Consider the following 22,664-nt stretch of genomic DNA (forward strand, 5'->3'; position numbering starts at 1 on the left):
CCTGATGCTGTGGAAGCTCTCTGCGCATCATGGCTTTTGTTGTAGGATGCTACTGAGAAAATGTCAGGAAATACCTACTAGAACAGCTGAACTTTATTTGGGTTAATCAGAGGTACTTTAAATGATGGCTGGTGTGTACTGCCTCCTATTTAACATGATTTTGAATGTGATTGCTTAATTCTGAACACATCTACAGCCCCAGTTAGAAGAGGGTGTGAACACTTATGCAACCATATTATTTTAGTTTTTTTATGTTTACTTATCCCCTAAAAGATTTCAGTTTGTTTTATAAATGAGGTGTACGGTTTATAGGTCGCGTTAAAGGTGCAAAAAGTTCTGAAATTATTTATCTTTGTCTCATTGTTTTACAGCACAGAAACCTGACATTTTAGACTTTTTATATCCGATATATATATATATATATATATATATATATAGACACAATATATTCATTTCTTTTTTTAATAACATACTTACTTGCACTGTGCAGTGGTTTTGAATAGAACAGCCCTGCTCCTCCTATTCTGGGATCCCCCACCTGAGTTCCTGCCTCCTCTCCCCCACTGAGTGCACACCATAGAAAGTCCCTTGTTATGGGGCACTCATGCAGGCTTGCTCCTGAGCCACCTCTGTGTATTCATAGACACAGAGTGTGTGTATTGACCCCCTCCTTCTCACTGGCTATGATTGCCATTAAGATCCTGTTGCTGTCCCTCAGCCTATGAGGAGGGAGAAAGCAGAGAGAGATATTCCTCTTGTGCACAGAGCTGGATTGAGATCGGGCTCAGATAAGTAAAAGGTGGTTCAGTTAATCAGAGGCTTTGGTTGATTTTCTAACTCTCCCTGGAAACAAGCAGATAGAATGTAAGGCCTTGTTCCCATGAGGCATACATAACCATCAACCTAGGAAGGGCCAGGTTTACTCGCATGGTTATGCACATGTGTTCTGTTCATTTCTGTGCAGGAAGTCCCATTGATGTCAACTGTGACAAAGCGGCTGCATAGACACAGCCGCTGCTTCCAATGTGACATCCACACATATGTGAATGAACACTTGGAACAGCATCTGTGTCCTTGTAGCTGCTGTGTCCCAATTTACAGCAATGGAACTGCCTGCATGGAACACCTGTGCTTTCCCATGTGGGTAAACACGGCCTTCCATGGGCTTACAGTTATGTATGCCCAATTTGAACGAGGCCTAAAATTCCACTGATGGCAAATGCTTTTGTTTCCAATTGTTTTATAAATCAACCAAATATATTGAGGATACGCTGCAGTTTTTTGTTAATGTCAGCATGCATAAAATAAAATGACTACAATCATGCTTATTTCAACACAGTCTACTTGGAAAAAATAAAGAAAAATAGTATTGCTAACTTAATGACTACAGACGGTACACTGAGAGTTCCACAAAAGGAACAGCATTTTCTGTTATAAAGAATCCATCCAGCATTTGTTCTTTCATATCTGAAATTTAAGTTACATTATGTACTTTCTTTTCTAAACAGATGAGAGCATTAAGCAATTGAATTTGGCCACAGAATGACAACAATAGTCTGTGATTAAAATGATAGAATGAGTCCAGAGGAAAGTTATATGAGGATACATAACAGACAGACTGGCAGAGCAAGCTGGTCTGAGGCCTTTCTCCTGCAGGTGCACAATTAGTACAGATGATGATTGCATCCGACAGCTACTGAATTAAGTAATAGGAGTGTTATTGCTTGAGTGTGGTGCCAATAATAGCCATCACTTGCCAATCAAGCTTGTTTTTCATACCTGTATTCTGTAGTGCGATCTGGTTTTTGAGTGGGGAATATGTAGCCTCCTCGAAGGTGAAGCCCAAGTTTGTCTGCTGGGAGATACATAGACACACGCTGCTTTCTAAATGAGGACTTTGCGCCCTGTGAAAAGATAATTTTATTATATTGTCAGTATATTAATGTATAACTTCTTTTCAACTTCACTTTTACCATAGAAATGGCAAAAGTGTGCACAAAATTGACAAAAACTCCCTTTGGGATTTATATGAATAAAATGCAATTAAATCATCATCAAAACGGCTCATTACATAAAGGGACCTAGGTTTAATGTAGGGATACTTGTGAGTCTCAGGGAAATACATAGGATCTTAATCCCAGGATTCCTTTTAGTTGTAAGTCACTTAAGGTAGTAATATTTTTTAATATTTATTTTTTTTTTAAATGCCATATCATTTACTTATTATACAGCATTGCCTCATAACCAATTGAAATTAAGGTAAAAATTATTTAAAAGAAAGCAAATATAGCCTCCACATCTAAAGATTTATAAGCTGCAATATACTACATTTTTGTTTTTTAATTTTAGATATGCTTTGTTATTGGTGTCACCGGTAGACAGAGCATTTAGCTATCAACTATTCTTAATAAGGGTCATTTTATGACTGCTGAAAAAAAATAACTAAGACTTGCTGTTTTACCTCTAGTACAATTCTAGTATTTTAGCTACCGGATTATGTTATTCTTGGAGAAAAGAATACATATCTATTTCTGTGTAATGCTGAAGTGTAGTGTGACTATACAGTGTGTTGTACATTTAGCAGGCACTAACACTTATCCTGAAACCAATGACCACACTGTATATGGGTGTGCTATTAGGGCAGCTATTGCCAGTGCTATTTTATATTCTATGCAAGAGACTATGGATTACAAATGTAATGTAATGCAAATGAGTAAAAAATGTTTGTTTACCGTCTCATAGTCATACCACACAGCATCAGGGATGTAGGCATCAGCATGTTCTGAGCTCTAAATTAGCAAAGAATAAGAATGCAGATTAATAGATATATGCTTTAGCTTTGTAAAATATATTATATTCAAATATGATTTGGTTTTGCATATTATAATATTACAGCAAATTGCATTTGTATTTACCGTACTACCCTCATGAGTCAGCAAGAGACATCAGTAAACTATTATAATGCCACTAAGCAATGTAAGTATAAATATTTAAATCCGCCATGTGATAATATTTTCTTGCATGTCTGAACAGGTCAATAAAGAGAGACTACACATGTGCTGCAAGAAACACATGCTAATTGTGTTTGCGTTCAGTTGTACTTTGCTCCAGTCTACAGATTCTATACAGTGCAGTGTTTTTAGTAGCAGGTCTGCTTTAAATATGTATGCGTTCCTTTTTCAGAGGAGATCACAGATTTCAATAAAATGGAAAGTGTAATGAAGTTCAATAGCTATATTAAACTTTTAGCAAGCAGAGTTTGACATACCGGATTAAGAATAGGTGTAATTAGAAGACCAGGTCCCCAAAGAAATTGCTGATCTATTGCCCATGTTGCGCTATCAGAATAGAATCTGGAAAAAGGACAATGGTTGAGGTGGGTTTAGTAGTCCTGTAAGGTTAATTCTATGCATGTAAAGTTTTACCAATAGCATGGCTGTAAAATCACTGTAACTTGCCCTGTGTGAGTATTTGGAGCACTTTAGACACTCTGGGACTTTCAAAGTGGCAGGGTGCATGATTCATGGCAGGTAATATACCAAAGTTATACATTAACACTTAGCACAGAAATGCCTAAAGAAGGCAAAGAAGTAGATTTACTAAAACTGGAGAGTGCTAAATCTGCAGTAGCTCTGCAGAGTAACCAATCAGCTTCCAGGTTTTATTGCAAAGCTTAATTGAACAAGCTGAAGTTAGAAGCTGATTGGCTACTGTGCACAGCTGCATCAAATTCTGAGTGCACCAATTGTAGTAAATCCACCTCATTATGTACGTTTCTATAGCTTTTACTGTATTTTCTCCCTGACATTTCCTAAGCAATACAGGAAGGCTCTGTAAATGCCCCAATTTCTGGATGAAAAGGTTTTATGGAAAATTTATATACACACACACACACCACAGATTATGGCAAATTGCCAGACTCACCACTGCAAAGTTACAGTGTTTTAGCATAACATTCACATATCATTTGAGGGCTTTGCACATTATTTCTAGCAGGTCAGTTATACAGAAATACGTAAAACCCTGCATCCATGGTCATCTTTTCAATGTAAAAACAAAACAAAAAACAGTGATTTCTGTATCTTGTACTCTTGCTTTCCCAAGGTATTGAAGACATACACTTTTCAATCCCATGGTTGTGTGTTTTGGTGGGAGAAGTAATTTGTATATTTAAGATTCAGCAGATACAAAAATGTACATATTTACAGAATGGTAATTCAAATGTATATTGCACTTTTAGCAAAATATAAAGTTTTTGAACATTGAAATGGTGCTCAAGAAGGTTTTTAATAACTTACTCATGGAGCAGAGGCCTCACCACAGTTTCTCCTCTTGTGTGAGCTTTGTAGAACAGAGTGTAAAGGTATGGTAGAAGGGTGTAGCGGATGTTTAAGTAATGCCTTGATGATTGCACAAGAAGGGAATCTGCACCATAGGAAGCAGGGTCTTGTGGCTGAAATAATAGTAGATAACCAAAACTAGTTTCATTTAAAATTCAAAAATCATAATACTAATAAAGCAAATTGACATATACAGTATGTAATACAGGGCTTTTATAGCATAATGAAGGGAAACAAAGTTTAAACCAAAAGTTACATTATTGCTTGACAAAGATTATGGTAAAGAACAGGCACAAAACCTTAATGGTTAAAAGAAAGTAAAATTAACCACTTCCCAGGCCACCCCCTAGCAGTTTTACTGCTACAAGATGGGCTCTCTGCGCAAAATCATGTAAATATACGTGCATGCGTTGCCCTACCCATATTGTCATTGGCATTCGAAGATCTGAATTGCTGGGACTCAGTGATCAGTGGAGCAGCTGACAGTGGAGAGATTTCAGTGTAAACAAAACAGATCTCCATCCTGCCAGCCAGGGTGTAGGCGGATGACCGATGTCCTGACTTTTATGGCGGAGTGCTGTTTGTTCTTTTCTGGTGAACCACAGGTTTGAAGGATAGGTTTCCAAGAATCCTCAACATAGGACTGTATACGTGAAGGTATCATTTGGACATAAACTGGACTATGACTGGTCCAACTTTAATACACTGCATCTGAGAATTCGAGGAGATGGATGACCTTGGATGGTGAATATACAGTCTGAAGCCTAATTTTCACTCCAGTGGGATGATTTATATCATTATTTCCTCTACACCCGTGGAGGTCCATATTGGCAGGATGTTAAGCCATTTCCTTTAAGGTGGAATACATCCCTTTTGACAACATTTATCCATGGTGGAGGGGGACAAGTGGAGCTATCCCTGTATGCTGTGAGGGTCCAGCGATTGATGCCTGGGGTCTTTTCCTGTGTGCTGTCATTAAGCCAGTGGAGTTCCTTTCCTGTGCCCAGATGTTCCCCGTGGAGTTCTTGGATATGATTCTATGTGCAATTTTATTGCGCTTCTGGTGAGTGCATTCATACAGCAATCCCTTATCATAGAGTCATGTGCACTGATATTTCACTGAATACTTTGGACTTTTGCTCATCAATATCTACAAGTGTATCACCATAATAATTTTTGGGGGATTACTCACTATTGTCACTATTAAATATTCCAGCCACTATTTATCTCGTCAACATCTGAGGAAACACCTTATATTCTGTGGTGACTCCAGCGCTAAACCATTTTGCGCTTCACCTTTGCATATTGTCACTTTTATAATTATAATTTTAAGAACTGCATTATTTATTTATTTTAGTCACATTTGAGGATATAGGGGTTCATCCTTTGATGCTAGATGCTTGATCTAAATTGTGCGCTCGCTTGCTACCTATTTTATGCCAGAGGGGATGTATTGCCTTCTATCTCTCTACAAAGAGAGATAGACCAAAGTCCCCCTAATGTTTTTGGACTTGCTTTCTAGCAAGCCATGTGTCTGTCAGGAGAACATCCTTGACTGTGGAGAAAAAGGCTTCCCTATCTCCAGCATAGGATTGGAAATCCACCATGTCAAGGTGGGTCTGGTTTTGGGGTGCAAACACATTGGGAAGTTTAAGGCCTGATAAGCCAGGAAGTTAACATTGCAGTGGTCTGTAATAATACTGGGCATATGGCCGCAGACCTTCATGCAAGCACTCATCAAGCTTCCCCTGGGGCCAAAGGACCCTGGCGTGACAATTAAGGAACAGATGTTTGTACCAAGTCAAAAAAGATCTGGACAAATTCATGTTCAGCATCAGACCCCGATAATCTAATCTGTGAGAGGTCCAGCAATAATGTCTGAAATTTGTTTCCTCTTGTACCAAATTGTATTGTAACTGTAATGTCTACCTTCATTTTGTAAAGCACTGCGCAAACTGTTTGCGCTATAAAAATCCTGTATGATAATAATAATAATATAATAATAATTTGAGGATTCAACTGGTGCTCTGCAGAACCTATACCATCTTTTGAATGTTGACTGACAGGGACAGTGAGAACTGATCATTTAACAGAAGATCGTCCAGGTACCCCAAAACATGAATCCCCTGAGAACATTTCATTCATTTTGGGAACCATAAAGGGGTTTCATTATAAACCTTGAAAGTATTCTCCTGTTGGTACAGGAGTAAAGATCCCTTGATTCAAAAGCTGGTGGACAACAGAGAGCATGAAGCAAGCAGGAGGATGAGTGCAAAGTTCAGTTTTTAGTCCCTGGAAACAACTCCCCCATGATCTCCTTAATATACTTAACCAAGGAGGAACCAAAAGGCATTTGCCCTCAAAGGGTAACTGCTCAAGGCATTTCTTCCAGGAGAGTTCTGCTTACTCACATTTAAACCAGAGAATCTTGAGCATGTGTTCAAAGAAAAGACTCATCTGAGAAATTTTGCAAAGTATATCCACCAAGTCATTTACTCTGTAATATAAAGCTGAAGGCAAAAGCTCAAGCTGACTATGGACATAAGGATCCATAAGGATGGAGCTAGGGTTCCAAGCCATACTTTTAGACAAGGCAGCAGTAATCTGATAGCTACTGGGTCTTTAAAACACTGGGTTATCTTTTACAGGGGCAGCAAGGGTCTTGTAAGAAGGACTGGATCCAACACAGGAATAGCCCATATACTAAGGAAACTATCCTCAATAGGAAGTTATTGGGTAACACTTTTGGAGAAGAAAGAAAAAATTCTCTGAGTGAGGCCACTTGCCACAAGGGACAGGATCAGGAACGGTATTAGCTGGCGAAGGGAAGGGAACTTTAGAGAACTGATAATGGGAACCTTTGGGCCAACAGACTCAAGCTGCTCCCATTCTAAACAAAAGGTGCACAGATTAAACCAGCCTAGCACTATTCTCTGTAAGTTTTCAAAAAAATTCTGTAGTAGGTATATCTTCGTTGATGCCCCAGAAGCTGAGGAATTTGTCTCTCATCTCCTCCTTCTGCACTGTGTCTGGCAATAAGGAAAAGTCAAAGACCAATATTTATATCAACCCTGTATAAGACAGCTCCCAAAAATGCCATTAACCCTGCCATCCTAGAATGCCTAACCACACCTCTGAATATAGGGTATATAGCAGTCTTTTTTCACCCAAAAATGGGCACTCTGGAATGAATGTTTAAACGGCTTCTACTCTGCACTCAGTAACAGGAATTAGAAGAATTTAACTCCTTCCTGGCTTTGACCTCCCCAGTGGGCATACCGCTGCCGAAAATGTTCTGAACTTGTAAAGCACCCTGTGGTTAACTCCACAAACTGCACTAGGGAGAGCATCCACAGTAGGATCCAGTGCAGAAGCAACACTACAAGTCAGAACCACATCTCTCACCAGACAGTGTCCAGGTACAGTCCCTTAAGGCTCTGCTGAGTAAGTTGATCCAAAAGTTGCATATAAATCAGCAGTATCAGCAGAAGCTATGGTGCAGCTGACTGATGAATGAATAATCTTCAAAGAAATCAGAAAATGAAAAAAACTCCATAGAAGAAAGTAGGCTTCCCTCAGAGAGAAGAAATCCATCATCTAAAAACACTAGCAAAAACTTTGGCTATCTGGGGGTTAGGGGGAGGGGTTATATGGATGGATGTCTCTGTAGCCTCTCTTTGTGTCCAGTCACCTAAAGGAGGTGGCATTTAACCGAGTCGTAATGATTTAAAGAAGCCCCTGTCCTGTACTACATGATTAAGAAATTGGTATAGTGTGCAGGGTGCATACAACCTACACAGTTATAATTATACTTATACCTTTTAGTTATAAGTTTTAATACCATATAATACTAACGTTTTCTTGTTTTGGACAGAGTGGTGAAACACAAATCTAATTTTATTGCTGTTTATTGGCCCATCAAGGAGATTTACTCCAGCTTTCTGACACCAGGATAACATGTGATAATAAATCCACCTAATGTTGAGACACTCAATAAAAACCCAATAGAAGTTCTAACCCCCCATCATTCTGTCCCCAAACAAAGCTTGACTGAAAGAATATAATTATCCAACTTAATGGTTTCAAAAGTCAGAATTACCTTGTAGGTTTCCGCATTGTGGTTCCTAGAGAAAGGATAAAAAGCACCAACTTGCATCCATCGTCTGCACAGCTCTTCAGGGCTATCATCAAAAAAGCCACAAATGTCAGCTCCAATCTAAAAAGGTAATGATAAAACACATTTATTATAGTGTAACTATTAACCTGTAACTACTCAAATATTTTCACACTTACCTTGCAATCAGGCAAAATATAAGTTCTGTGTATTAAATGCCTAATATTTACCAAGTTTTCTCAAATAGGATCACAAACTATGAATTGATTTTAAAAATTTTAATACTGGAAGACACACTTATGTACCCACATTTATCTAATTTTCTAAACAAATATTTGATGTGAAATTAAAGAAGACCTGTTAGCAGCTCCAAACCTTGGCATTGATTAATTCCTGACAATATTGCATCCAAAGTATAATTTTCCAAAGACTATCACTAAAAGCAAGCCTTGAACTCTTTAAACTTGTCGGCCTGAGTATAGCATTTTCACATGTTCACATGCTTGAATTGGGGAATGATATAAGGACAAGGCACTCTTTTCCATGCATTTTAGCATTATATGTTATAATGGGATTCATTCTAGATTGCTTAATCCACAAAAGTGCAAAAAAAAAAAAATATTTGCTGTAATCGTCTTTTTAAAAAATCTTTTCACAGCCACAACAGTAGTATAGCTAAAGTGGTCTGCATCTACTAGACCAACATCAGGCCTTCTCTTTTTGCAAAGCCTTGACAGTCATTACATTTCAGAAGGAGCAACTCCATACACCTTCACTCATGGGTGAATCTTCCAAAAACTGTCAGTTGAAATAACTTTTTTTTAATTAGAAACACAGCACTAGCAATGATTTCTGTGGAATGGATGACATATAAGGCTTACAACGGGGAAACAGAAGCATGAAATTCTACATTCCAGTGTATGTAGGACTGCCCTGAATTAATTCTAAACTCCCTTTTTAGGGTATAGCAGGGTAGTGTAATTCAAACTCTTAATGGCTAAAGGTAAAAAAAAAATCTTAAAGGATATGCTAATTGTTTACTAAAACAAATAAGTAAATGCAAATTTTTCCTCTCAATGTGCATTCATCCTTTTTTTTCTAAGGACCCTGCAGAGCATTAAACCCATGATATAGCAAACTGGTGTAATTTAACCCCTTAAAATGGTAGTAAACCTCAACATTAAAAAAACAAAATCTGCAAGGCAATTGCATACTGGCACATTATGAAGTACTTACCTTAGAACAAAGCCCTCCACTGACAGGGATTCCATCTTCACATGGTCTTCTTTCGCAGGCTCCTGCAGCTTGAATGGCCGAGCTGCGATGACGTCACTCACATGCACGCAGGAGTCATGGCCATGGCACAGAGCTCTGAAGAAACGGCACAGCTATGCCGTTCCTTCAGAGCACATGCACCAATGATGTTACCAGCTGCCAAAGGAGCGAATATCTCCTAAATGCTGCATGTTTAGGAGATATTCATTTTATCTACAGATAAGTTTTATTATAAGCTTTATTATTTACATGTAGGTAAAAAACACCAGTGGAACTTTACCAACACTTTAAGGGCTGAAGGTAAAACAAATCTTAATGTCTGAATGCAGTTTTGCAACTTTGGCAACTTCTGGCCTAAAAAAAAAAAAAAACCCCATAAAATGAATGCTACTTATGTCATTTGAGGCAATACCATTTACTGTACTTTGTGTATTATATTGTTTATCCCTATAGTAAGACCAAGAAAATCTACTGCATATTTGTTTTTTTCTTCTCTTCATCTTACCTAAAACCTACAGACCCTGACTTATCTTTATTTATTTACTTTTCACACACAGGCTTTTCTTTTTTGTTTACATTTTTTCTGCTTGCTAGGAGATAAAGATATAATGTATCTTTTTCTCCATTTAGAAGAGAAACTCAGTACAGGGTCAGGTTTTAGGGCTTGTGTTGATTATGAAGAGCAAAGCAATGCTCATTAGGGCTCATTCACACCAGATCGCAGTGCAGGAAATCAGTGTTCCATGCACATTTCCTGCACCACACTCAAAATGCAGTGGGGGTGCAATCTGCTGTGGACAGCAATGTAATCCTAACGACACTCCAAATGCAGAAAATAATTTGTTCTGTTATCATATAAGAAACATTTTCATGCTTCTCCCTTGGATAACTTCACATGAACTGTCATGCTCAGCTCTAGAAAGCTGTAAATTAATGATCATATTATTAGACGATTGCTCTGAAAGCTTTATTTTTCATCCAAATTTCTCATTGTATGTACGAGGCATTACAGTTATTCTCTGTCTGATCATTTGGCTTCTTAACCATTGTTAAACTACTTCACTGGTTAGATGAGTTTGCATAACCCTCATCACGCTTCTGCTTTTGCTCTGTTGGGGTGGAAATAAATTAAAAAAATACCAGTGTTGGTGTTTTGTACACCATAAATTGTTTGGATCCCCTCTTTCTGCAACCACCTGATGAAGGGCTGGTATTAGTACAGATGGGGGCAGAAATTCTTAGGTATGCTAGTACCATTTGATGAGGAGAAGGACAGAATTTATTTTGTTGAAGAATAGCAGAGGCACTTAAAAATGCCAAAAGTCTGGGAAAAATTTGTTGACATTTTCTGGCTACAAATATTTAAAGCCTTGACAAACCTGAGCCCAGAAGATCAATTCACTCTTTTCTAGTTTTGACTGGCTGTGCTACTTATTATTTTATGAGGTCTGCAATCTAGTTACAGGGCTTAAATATTTCTCTGTAACCGTTGCTTATTTTTCTGCTGCTCTCAATGCTGTCTGTCATAGATACATCCAATTGGCAATAAAATGGATCATGTTGTTCTACACAAATAAACACAATTTAGTGCTAATTCCCATGGATGACCATTTGTTTTACAGGCTTATTTATGTAATGTGCTTACATAAGGTATTCCAAAAAGATTGAACTCAAACATTCCTGGTATAGCCCATTTAATATCATTCCAGTTGGCAGCATTATCTCCAAGCCAGTGTCCTGAGTGTTTGCCTGATCCAGCAAAAGTAGATCGAGAAAAAATGATGCTTCTTTTTCCAGGGAAAACAGCTTTGATGGCTCTGAAATTGAAAACCCATTAGAACAATGTAGTTTCCTGCAACTGTTTGCCTAATTACATTTATGCTATAATGATGCCTTAGTTTCAATAAACCTTTGTGAAACCTACAAGTGAAGCAAAAATTCTTAGCAATTTATAATGCATGTACGGAAATTACATTCAAGGCTCCACATGGTTTACAAATTTATGAATATAGTACAATCCATCTATATTTTATTATTGCAAGCATACCTAATCCAGACAAACACTTCTTAAAGATGAATATTAAAATACATTTTTAACTCAAATGGCTTTAATTTTAGGGAACTTTGCACTGGTTGGCCAGCTAGAATTTGTATTTATTCCAAGTACATGACAGGAGGAGAACTGTATTGCAGACTGTTGTAATAAAGATGGAAGAATGAGCTGTTAAAAAAGATTACAGTATACAGGGGTTTTGGAGACCTATTAGCTGGACTACAACCTTTTTATTCTGTACGTGTGGGCTTGATAAACATGTATGTGAAGGTTCTCATTTATCCAGGTTATGGTATATCTAGTAGTAGTTAATCACATTAACCTGGACTTTTTAGCGTATCCAAGCAACGTCTTCTGTTCTAATAAGCATCAGGAAAATACCCCAACATTTATATTCAAACAGGTAGCACCAACACCTTTATCCAGTTACCATGGATAGGCAGATGTTATTGTATATGGACAGGATGGGAAGTGTGGAAATTATGCAATGACCCTGTACTAGTTACATAATCCCACTCTTGATGTCAGGAAGGCTTCACAATTGTTATTCCTTTGATTTACACAGTTGAAGATGTGCATTGTCACTGGGGTAGAGATGTTAAAATGGCATTATATGAGGAAGACAGATTGCTTTGAAGGTCCCAACCCCTGTTCGGATGTTTCAATTTGATGTAGATGGTCTCTTTAACACCTCTTGCAAATCGCATGTTTCCTCTATCAAAAATGTGCACCTCTCTGATTTCAGATCTGTCCCTTTTCCTTAAGGTATGGAAAACTGCTGAGTCTTGACTTACAGTATTTGTCCCCCTATACTGGACTATTATTTTTTGAGAGGTTGCCTTATCTCCCCAATGTACAGGTCTTTGCATTCCTCAATATGCTGCACTGCAAATACCACATTGCTATGCTTGTGTCAGAGTATTGGATCTTTTGGATGTACACTCTTCTGTCTCAGGGTATTGCTGGACTTAAAAGATGCAAAGATGCAATGTTTTGTTAAAGATCCTTCTTTACCCACTTAAAGACCGCCTGCCCGCAATGTACTGCGCACGGGCGGAAGCTAAAGTAACAGCAACGTACCCGTACATTGCTGTGTTTTTCCAGGCATCAATGTGCAGCACATGTAGTCCAAAAAGGGTAATTTGTTAATGTGTGCCTCTATCCACGTAAGCATATTTACGTGCACTGAGTTTACATATTCACTAAAAGCTTGTATTCCAGAGGTTCTAATCTTGAACCACATATCATCCATATAACTGAATTAATAACTTGGTGTTATTCCCCTGAAAGGCTCTCTTTTCCAACTCTACATACAAGCAAGTTATGATGAGATATACAGGTGATTCCATAGCACAGCCATGTTTCTATCTCTTAAGTTATCCTTGTACCTGAAATAGGTGATGCTGAGGCAGAGATCCATCAAGAAACATACTTGATCTAGCTTGAGTTCTGTTCTACTGGCAACAGTCTTATGTCATTTATGTTTGTTCGTTCTGTGAAATCCCTGGTGTTGCTGCCAGCCACTTATCCCTGGTGTTGCTTCCCTGTTAAAAAATTCTTCCTTACAACTTCTGTACAACCACCCTGTCAGGTTTTTCATGATCGATCAGTGCTGCTGGCTGTGGCAGACAGCACTCATCAGTGTATTTTGATAGCTGAAAAGTATCTCCACTGTCAGAATACAATGAGGGACCTTTGACACGTGTGATTCAGTCAGGTCCACCTTTCAGTTTTTCAGCTGGACCTGATCGAATGGCCCATGCATTCCTATAGACCAGTGGGTGTAAACGAACACAAGTCTGTTTGCACCTGCCTACTTCTGGGTCCAATCAGGCCTGCTTAAAAAATTTAAAAATAAACAATGGAAGAGAACTGCATCCCCTTCCATTTGGTTGGATTGGACTGGAGGCAGCTGGGTGCAAACAAACATTGAAAGCTATTTACTCCCGGACACCCACGGAGCAGAGCAGGGTATGCATAAACTGAAAAGACACAGACCTGTCATCCATCCTGCTCTGATCAGCAGGGAGTCAGCTCACAGATGCCCTGCTGATTGAAAAGGAAGGTGCATGTGTAAAAAGGCCCTAACCCAGTGGGAAGGATTCCCCCATCCACACACTTAATGTGAATGGGGGAGTTATTGTATTCTAACAGCGGGTGACACTGATCAGTCACGAAAAAACCCGACAGGGTGGCTGTACAGAAGTCAGGTCATTTCTTTTTTCATTCAACCCTCTGGTTGAATTAAAAAAAATATCATTATATGGGCTGCTTTAGTCTCTATCAGACGCACTCCCTCGACTTCTCTGCAATATAAATCTGTTTGAGTAAGCTTGTGAAGAGGGGGGTGTCTGTTACTCAGCAATGCCACAAAAGAGCACTGAGCAGGTTAAGCAGAAGCAACATAACATACTGTAAATCATAACTTTTAGGGGTACTGGACTTTAAGGAGAGAAAATGGTGCAAGACTTCAGCTTATCTTTAATGACTGGAACTCTTCTTTGAAGCAAATATTGGTTAATATATGTATATGTCATAATTATATATTATATATTTATATATTATATTAGTATATAAAATAATACATGTAATTGTAGTAAAATAAGTGAATAAATCTTACTCTTCAGTAGAAAGAATCATTGAATATCCATATAAATTGTGGACATCATAATGATTGCCCCAGGCTTGCTTCGCATCCATGCAGAGTGTCTTGGAATACATCACTTTGTCCAAAATTCCTTTATGGGAAATACAAAAATATGCTTAGAGAACAATAATTCGGTGCATGTTATGTTTGTCTAATTTCTACAAAGATTGTTTTCTTGGAAGAAGGAGTTACAAATGTGCTATTTCTTTGATACAGTGCCATGTAGCTTTCACAAATGCTGTTTAATGAACACCACAGTTCACAGTGATCAATAAGTCAAGCTACAAACAAACTCCGCAATTAACCTTTACGGCCACTATTAAAATATTTTGGAAACACTTGTGCTGTGACAGAAATAGTGTTTCAGTTTAAATCACGTTTAGTTGCTTTAAAATGAATTCCAATTTAAGAATGTGAGCATACATTCTAAGATCAGTTTAGATAATCTGTTTAAGTACTCCAAATTTTTACTGTGGTGAGAAGTGTGCAGTATTTTTTTAAAGTAAAATCTCATAAAGAAAGGACATGGTATTCTGGCATTATTTTCATACTTGCTTTGCCTTGCTGTTTTTATTGCATTTAAAAAATTAGTGAACCAATGCTAAAAAGAATCCATCTAATGTACTAAGGGTCTACAACCTATGTACTAAGGGTCTACAACCCTCTGGGCCCTAAAGTGGGTATTCACACATTGGTACTGTGTTAGTGAAGGGTCAAGATGCCAATATCCACTGTCATGAGTATGTTACATAGGTACCTGAGTGGGAGCTAGTAATTCAAGTCTGCAATAAGCCAGGTACGTTGGGGTTGATTAAAGGAGCAGAGATTGTGAATGTTCACTTAGCTTATTAAAGAAAGTGAAAATATGTTCACCTTAAAGACCTGTTCATGCACAAGAAATAAAAATGAAAGAAAAGAAAAAAAAAACATAAACTAGTAACTGGACTGAACCCTTCTTCAGCATATTCACTAATCTGACTGAACAAATATGAACATTCTCTAGTCCTTTTATAATCAGCTTTTCATAATAATCAAATAATTTGATGCAGATGTATTCTCATACTTTTTTTATATGTGGTATGTTGATAATCACATAGTAATTTACCAGGAAAGAATGTTTGTACACAGGCCATTAATAAAATAAAGTGACACTAAATGATATCCTTATTCTCCAAAAATAATCTATATACATCCACAAACTAATGACTTTGTAAATCCATTTTCCATTATTGTGTTTTTCTGCCTCCTTGTAACTTCTCCCTGAACACGTTGTCAATTGTTGCACACTTTGGAAGATGCTTACGTTCATTGCTCTAGATATACTTTCTGACTGTCCATGGAAATGGTAGGATTAAAAATAAAGAAGAAAAACTGAATGTAAGAAGGTCTACAACCCTCTGGGCCTTAAAGTGGGTATTCACACATTGGTACTGTGTTAGTGGAGGGTCAGGATACCAATATCCACTGTCCTGAGCATGTTTCATAGGTACCTGTTTGGAAGCTAGTAATTCAAGTCTGCAATGAGCCAGGTAAAAGGTAGGTTGGGGTTGATTAAAGGAGCAGAGATTGTGAATGTTCACTTAGCTTATTAAATAAAGCGAAAATATGTTCACTTTAAAGACCTGTTCATGCACAAGAAAAAAAAATGAAAGAAAAGAAAAAAAAACATAAACTAGTAACTGGACTGAACCCTTCTTCAGCATATTCGCTAATCTGACCGAACAAATATGAATATTCTCTAGTCCTTTTATAATCAGCTATTCATAATAATCAAATAATTTGATGCAGATGTATTCTCATACTATTTGTATATGTGGTATGTTGATAATCACATAGTAATTTACCAGGAAAGAATGTTTGTACACAGGCCATTAATAAAATAAAGTGACACTAAATGATATCCTTATTCTCCAAACATAATCCATATACATCCACTAGCTAATGGCCTTGTAAATCCATTTTCGATTACTGTGTTCTTCAGCCTCCTTGTAACTTCTCCCTGAACACCGGAACCTCTACACCCTCCCACTTCTGCTTGTTTGAAACAAGAGGTGTGCGTGAAACTTATTATTGTTTCTGACATTTTGGATTTGGGACTTTTTTGCGCTAATTTGTTGTTTTTGTTTCATACACTGCTCTATGCATACTACACATGCCATAGTCCATAGGCCCATAGCCCATAGCCTATAGTCCATCTCAGGAGTAAGACTATGTTTTCACAAACAGTAGAACCAGATATGGTTGTTTTTTGCAATTAGCACAGTTTTAACAAATGAACTCAGAGTAAAATACCAGTTATTATTTTCTATGGTGTGTTTTTAAACTGGTTGTAGAGGCTCAGGGTCTTTTTACCTTCATGCATTCTATGAAGAGAGGATCTGGGATGCTCGGTACAAAAGCACTGCACACAGCAGGTAATTATACTGTTTTTGTTATTTTTAGAAAAAAAATGTAAGCCTTTAGTATCGCTTTAACATATACTTATTGATAGATTGAGAGGGTTTTTTAGATGCAGCTATTTTAAGTATTTGAAACTGCTTTTATACCAACTTCTTGTAACCCCCTGTACAGCAGAATTACTGTCCAATCAATGAGCAAGTTGTGGGTTTGTTTTAACCAATAATAAACTACCTGTGCTGCTGTGCAGGTTAGGAATCCATCACTGAGGCCTGGCAGTGGTTAATGATTACAAAACAGGCTGCACAGAAGTACATATCCCTTGGCAGAAAATATGGCTCCTATACATATTTTAACTATGTACTTAGCCACTTGTAAGGGCAGACAGTTACTGAATTGAACAAAGAATCAATGGACTGCAAGACTGCTCACCAGTGCCCTCCTAGCTCATTGAGGACTACAAGCTGTTGGCCGATGCGACCGACTGTAGTTGTAGTTCATTCATTAATAGAACTGTGAATGAATGACACGGCCGTGTGGGTGGGTGGGGCAGGGGCAGGAGCTGGAACATGTTACAAGTTCTGCCGTAAATATGTGTGGAACTTGTAACATGTTCCAAAGGTGAACTTATCCTTTAATTAAACAGCTTCAGCTTTATTTTAAAGCTTCAGTAAATATTATGAACATCTTTTTCTTATTTGCATGGTCTTACCTGGTGTGTAGGGAGGATAATTCAGATTGTTGATAGCACAGCCTTTGCTTGATCCTTTCACAAAGCTGGAAACTTCATTCATGTCCTGTTAAACAATTATACAAACACTTTAAGAATGCTAAGACATCTTAATAGTGAATAACCTCTAATTTCTATATTCTGACATGAAACTTACAAATGATAGTAATGGTCAATAACCCAATCAAAATGTGTTCATAATACTTTCTATTTTGCAATAATGGTGTACACATGTCAATATTTAAAGGAATACTGTCATCACTGAGGGCAAAGCGGCATTGTCTCCTTATACTTCATTCCACCCACTTCAGCAAAGTACTTTACTGATCAATGCTCTCATGCCATCAACAAGTTTCAGGAGCCCACTCTGATTAAAGAGGAGCTCCTCCTACTTCTGCTGCGATTGCCTAGGTGATCGGAAGCAGAAGTTGTCCTCCCTCTGTGTAGTCTTCTGGGACACGTGACAGGTCCCAGAAGACTACGGGGCCATTCACAAACACCAGCGCTACTTCTGCATGTGCAGTGGGCACCCAGCTGTGAAGCCGCAAGCTGTCACACTGAAGATGCCGGCACTGGGGACATAGGATGTCCGGTGAACCTGGAACCTGGAAAGATCAATGGACAGGTGAGTGGCTGTTTCTTTTAAGTCAGCAGCTACAGTTTATGTAGCTGCTGACTTTCATTTTTTTTTTTTTTTTTGATTGGACCTCCAGTTTTAATGTTGGATGCTGTCAGAGCTTACTCAGATGGATGATCTCCCAGCTTCCAGAATGAGAGCTTGCGGTGTGCAGGCCTATGAAGGCCTAAGCACTGTAATGCAAAAGCAAATGCTTGCATGGAAAACCATAACCACAAATGCCCTTAACAGAACTTAAAGTGTTACTAAACCCTCAACTGTAAAATCAATCTGTATATGCACTAAAGCATGCTTGATATACTCACTGTGAAACCTTAGGGACTAATGTTCCATCTTATGTAAAAAAGGATGTTTGATCCTGTCTTCTTTGATTCTCTCCTTCTTCCACAGTCCCCAATCCATCTGCTGGTAGTACAGAGCCCTAGGAGACACTCTGCACAAGCTTGGTTTGGTGTGTATTGCTATAGAGTGTTTTTTTGGGGAGGTGGTGCATGTGATCGGCACAGGGCCAATCAGCGCTGTCCAGACAGAGGGTCAGGGGTCATGCAGCCTCAAAGGACAGTCAAAGGAGAATGAAAACTCCTCCTACCAGATTAACCAGTGCTCAGCCGGACACTGATAGAGGTCACAAGACTGATATATATTGCTGATGAGAAAAGGGATTTAGCAGTTTCTATTTACTAAAATAATTGAATTTCCATGTTCTGTTTACTGTGTGAGACCAGATATAGTGAATGCAGGGTCATGGGTTTAGTAACACTTTAAATAAAACCTATGCAGACAGAAAAATGTATGTTGCTACAGCTAAGCTCTCCTAACACAAAACAAATTAAAAAAAATATATTGTTGACTGGCAGCCATGTTTATCCAATTCATACCCTCTTTCCCCCCCCCCCATCTCTCTACCCTCTCTCTTTGCCCTCTTTCCCCTCCCTCTCTCTTTGCCCTCTTTCTCCCCCCCCCCCTCTCTCTATGTCTCTCTCTGCCCTCTTTCTCCCCCCTCTCTCTCTCTGCCCTCTCCCCCCCCCCTCTCTATGTCTCTCTCTGCCCTCTTTCTCCCCCCCTCTCTCTCTACCCTCTCTCTGCCCTCTTTCTCCCCCCCCCCTCTCCCTCTGCCCTCTCCCCCCCCCTCTCTCTCTATGTCTCTCTCTGCCCTCTTTCTCCCCCCCTCTCTCTCTCTGCCCTCTTTCTCCCCACTTCTCTCTCTGCCCTCTTTCTCCCCACTTCTCTCTCTGCCCTCTTTCTCCCCCCTCTCTCTGCCCTCTCTCTCTCCCCCCTACCTACTACATGAAGCTGCAGTGCTGTCACCAGGGTCAGGGGATTACACACTGACCTGCTGCATACTCTGTCTGTCCCTCCAGCTCTCCGACTTCAGCACCCGTGGCAGGGATATGGACCCGCCCCTGTGCTGAAACTCCGAGGAGGTGAGGTGTCCAAAGTGGCTGCCTCACTGTCTGTCCACTCAAGGCTTGCTTATTTCAGCAGCGGCACATACAGGGATGGACTGAGCCTCTCATGGGGCCTTCTAGTGACCCCGGGGCCCTCGGGCAGTGCTGCCCCTGGTGGAGCGGGTCCAGTGTCACCCCGTGCAAAAGGTGTCACCCGGTGTGGCGTGCACCCCCTGCACCTGCCTAGAGACACCCCTGCCATAATGGAGATATTTATTTTAAAGTGATTGTAAACCACTGACATGAACTGTGAACAAAGCATATCCATCTCATTTTTGTCTGTTGCATCGTTCCTCTGCTATCTGCATGAGTCACTTCTGACAAGTTTTCCTGACACAGGAAAAAAAGGTGACCAGGAGGGACCTCCAGTACACAGCCTGGGATTGACAGCCTCAGCTCTGTTCCTGTGTGCTGTGTAAAGGAGGTGTGTCCCTTCCCTCTAATCAGCTCTCACTGAGCTCTGCAGAGTGTAATTTCAACTCCTCACCCCCTGCTTTTCAGAGCTAAGAGCCCCTGTGTAGATTCAGCACTCTGTACAGGACAGATGGCTGCAGATGAGTACCATTTATATAGGAGAATATGTTTAATCTCTGTGTATCACCCGAGGCCAGTCACTTCGCTGGGTATATGTAAGGATTTACAACCACTTTAATATGGTTAACAATTTTCCTTTGCCAGTTTAAATTCAAAATGTAACTGTCTTGGTTGCCACAAATACAAAAAAAGTATATTTTACGAACACAATAAGCTATATGCATGATTCATATTCCACTTACAATCCATATGCCATCATAGTTAACTTCGTTATAGAACCGCTCACACTCATCAACCCACCACTGTGTACACATATCATTGGTATAGTCAGGAAACACTGTAGTTCCAGGCCAAACCTATTGTAGAGACAAACAATATTGTTATGTTGTGCACAATCAACCATGTTTTCTGCAAAAAGTATACTGATTATGCATTTTGCATTTTGACCTTCAGTCTAGTACGCAATTAGTCCATTTGCAAGATACAGCATACATGCATCAGGTGCCATGTTTTCTCTCTGACTTAATACAAGCTTGTCCATACTCTACATTTTCAGAGCAAGCATAGACAACTAGCTAGAAGCAAGGCTGAGAATGTTCAGATCACACTGGAACACTTCGTTTTGCAAAAACCAGACATGAGTAAAATGATTATTATAAAGAGATGGATTTTATGAGGAAAACTAGTGACATATTCACACCAACTTTTATTGCCCCTTATTTAGTATTATAGTATATGTGACAGTGCTTTGTGTATTTGTGACCCTGGGCCTGCAATCCTGGACAAGAAACTGAGACAGATTTGCAAAGTTCTCTGACAGATTTACCACTACGGATGAGAGATTTGCACCTAAAAACACACACACAATTAAGAAATAGTCAAGGGCAGGCTTTATACTTTCCTATCAGAGGGAGAAATTTATTAACAAAGCTGCATTAGTAAATCTTTTGCATAATCTGTCTCTCTGCTCCTGTTTAGCATTGAGATGCTGTTTGGCAGAATTGACAAATGTCTTGCTTTCTCAGTTCAGTCTGGGCTCAGAAATGGATATGAGAGGAGGAATCCCTTAGGGTTCGTTCACAGAAGCCACTGCATTCATATGGTGTGGCTGGTGTGTGGTGTGGTGCTGCCAAGATCAGCAGTTATGATGCTCTGATCTCGGCACATCACACCATCACAAACTTTATTGAGATGCAGTTCAATTGCTTTCATACGTCGTATCATTTTATTCCTGATCTTTCACACGTGTGATCTGCTTTTTTCGTATTACTAACTGTTTAATAAAAAATTGTTTATAAAAAAAGCTCTGAAAAAGCCCTGGCTGAGTTGCAACTCATACCCTACCTTCTTGAAGGCTTGGCAACCTTGGATAAAGTGGAGTTCTGTTCACGATATGTAGATTTAGTGTTTAAGAAAGATGTCTCTTGGTCTTACTTATATGAAATTATTGATCTGATATTATTTGCTGATCCTAACTGGCTGTGTTTTTGTTTTTGTCTTTTTCTCCTTTAAGGGCTCGCTCACACTTGACTTATATCTAACTCTTGCCAAACACCCCTATAGTGTTTGACAGGCGGTAGACAGGTGTTTGGGAAGCGTTTTAACACTCCTTAAACGCTCCCTAAATGCTCCCCAAACGCCCTATGCGCAGTTTTGAGGCGTTTGATAGGCGTTTGTGGAGCGTTATTACCATTTACCTTCATTATAGGCGTTTGTGGTGCGGTTTTAATGCTTGGCAAATGCCTCGCAACCACCCCGCAACTGCACCGCAAACACTTTCCAGGCTTCTACTCCTCCTGACTCAACATGAGGCATCAGTTTTGCCTCGATGCAATGCGACGCTAACGCTTCAGTGTGAACAGCACTGTGTGTTGCCATGTGCAGAATTTCCATAGGCGTTTGAGAAGCGTTATCAACGCTTCCCAAACGTCTGTCTGTCGCCTGCTGACAAAGCTAATGTGAACATAGCCTTATTTTTACCATGTACTATACACAGAGCCTAAGCATCTGTGTATGTTATATTCTTTGTATTTGTATACCAAAAATGTATGACATTTTTCTTTTTTTTGTGTCAATAAAAGTTCAATTACTGGCCGTGCAGTCCCACATTGAAGAAAAATATATTTAAAATATGTTTTAAAAATCTTCTTCCCAAATATATTGACAAATATTTGAAATACTGCAATTTTGTCCATATTCAATATATATATATATATATATATATATATATATATATATACACATTTTTGGAATGCATTAACAAATATATGTAAAAATATATGTTAAAATAACTTTTTTATTACAAAATATATGAAAAATATTTTAAAATATATATATTTTTTTAAGTATATTCTTCTGATTTTTTTTAACATATAAAAAGTAATTTTAACATATATGTTTACATATATTTGTAAATGCATTCCAAAAATGTAGATTTGTGTTTTTAACGACATACAGTATATTTGAAATGTATTTTTTAAAATATTTTT

At 38.8% G+C, this 22,664-nt stretch overlaps 1 protein-coding gene across 2 annotated transcripts in view; it reads right to left on the reverse strand.

Annotated features, from left to right (window-relative positions):
• The window catches only part of SI (sucrase-isomaltase), a 302,245-nt gene that overhangs the window by 203,205 nt on the left and 76,376 nt on the right, over window positions 1-22,664 (reverse strand). For both annotated transcript variants that reach the window (XM_089675454.1, XM_089675455.1), the window contains exons 12-20: window positions 20,418-20,531; window positions 17,539-17,623; window positions 14,403-14,520; window positions 11,375-11,546; window positions 8,440-8,556; window positions 4,299-4,453; window positions 3,269-3,353; window positions 2,733-2,789; window positions 1,780-1,904 (exon numbers count right to left, since the gene is read on the reverse strand). In XM_089675454.1, the coding sequence (XP_089531580.1) occupies window positions 1,780-1,904; window positions 2,733-2,789; window positions 3,269-3,353; window positions 4,299-4,453; window positions 8,440-8,556; window positions 11,375-11,546; window positions 14,403-14,520; window positions 17,539-17,623; window positions 20,418-20,531 (1,028 nt within the window). The remainder of the gene's footprint in view (window positions 1-1,779; window positions 1,905-2,732; window positions 2,790-3,268; window positions 3,354-4,298; window positions 4,454-8,439; window positions 8,557-11,374; window positions 11,547-14,402; window positions 14,521-17,538; window positions 17,624-20,417; window positions 20,532-22,664) is intronic.

Source organism: Staurois parvus, unplaced genomic scaffold (assembly GCF_062004578.1).
Source record: "Staurois parvus isolate SC_StPar_1 unplaced genomic scaffold, SC_StPar_1.0 ptg000155l, whole genome shotgun sequence".
Taxonomy (NCBI): Eukaryota; Metazoa; Chordata; class Amphibia; order Anura; family Ranidae; genus Staurois; species Staurois parvus.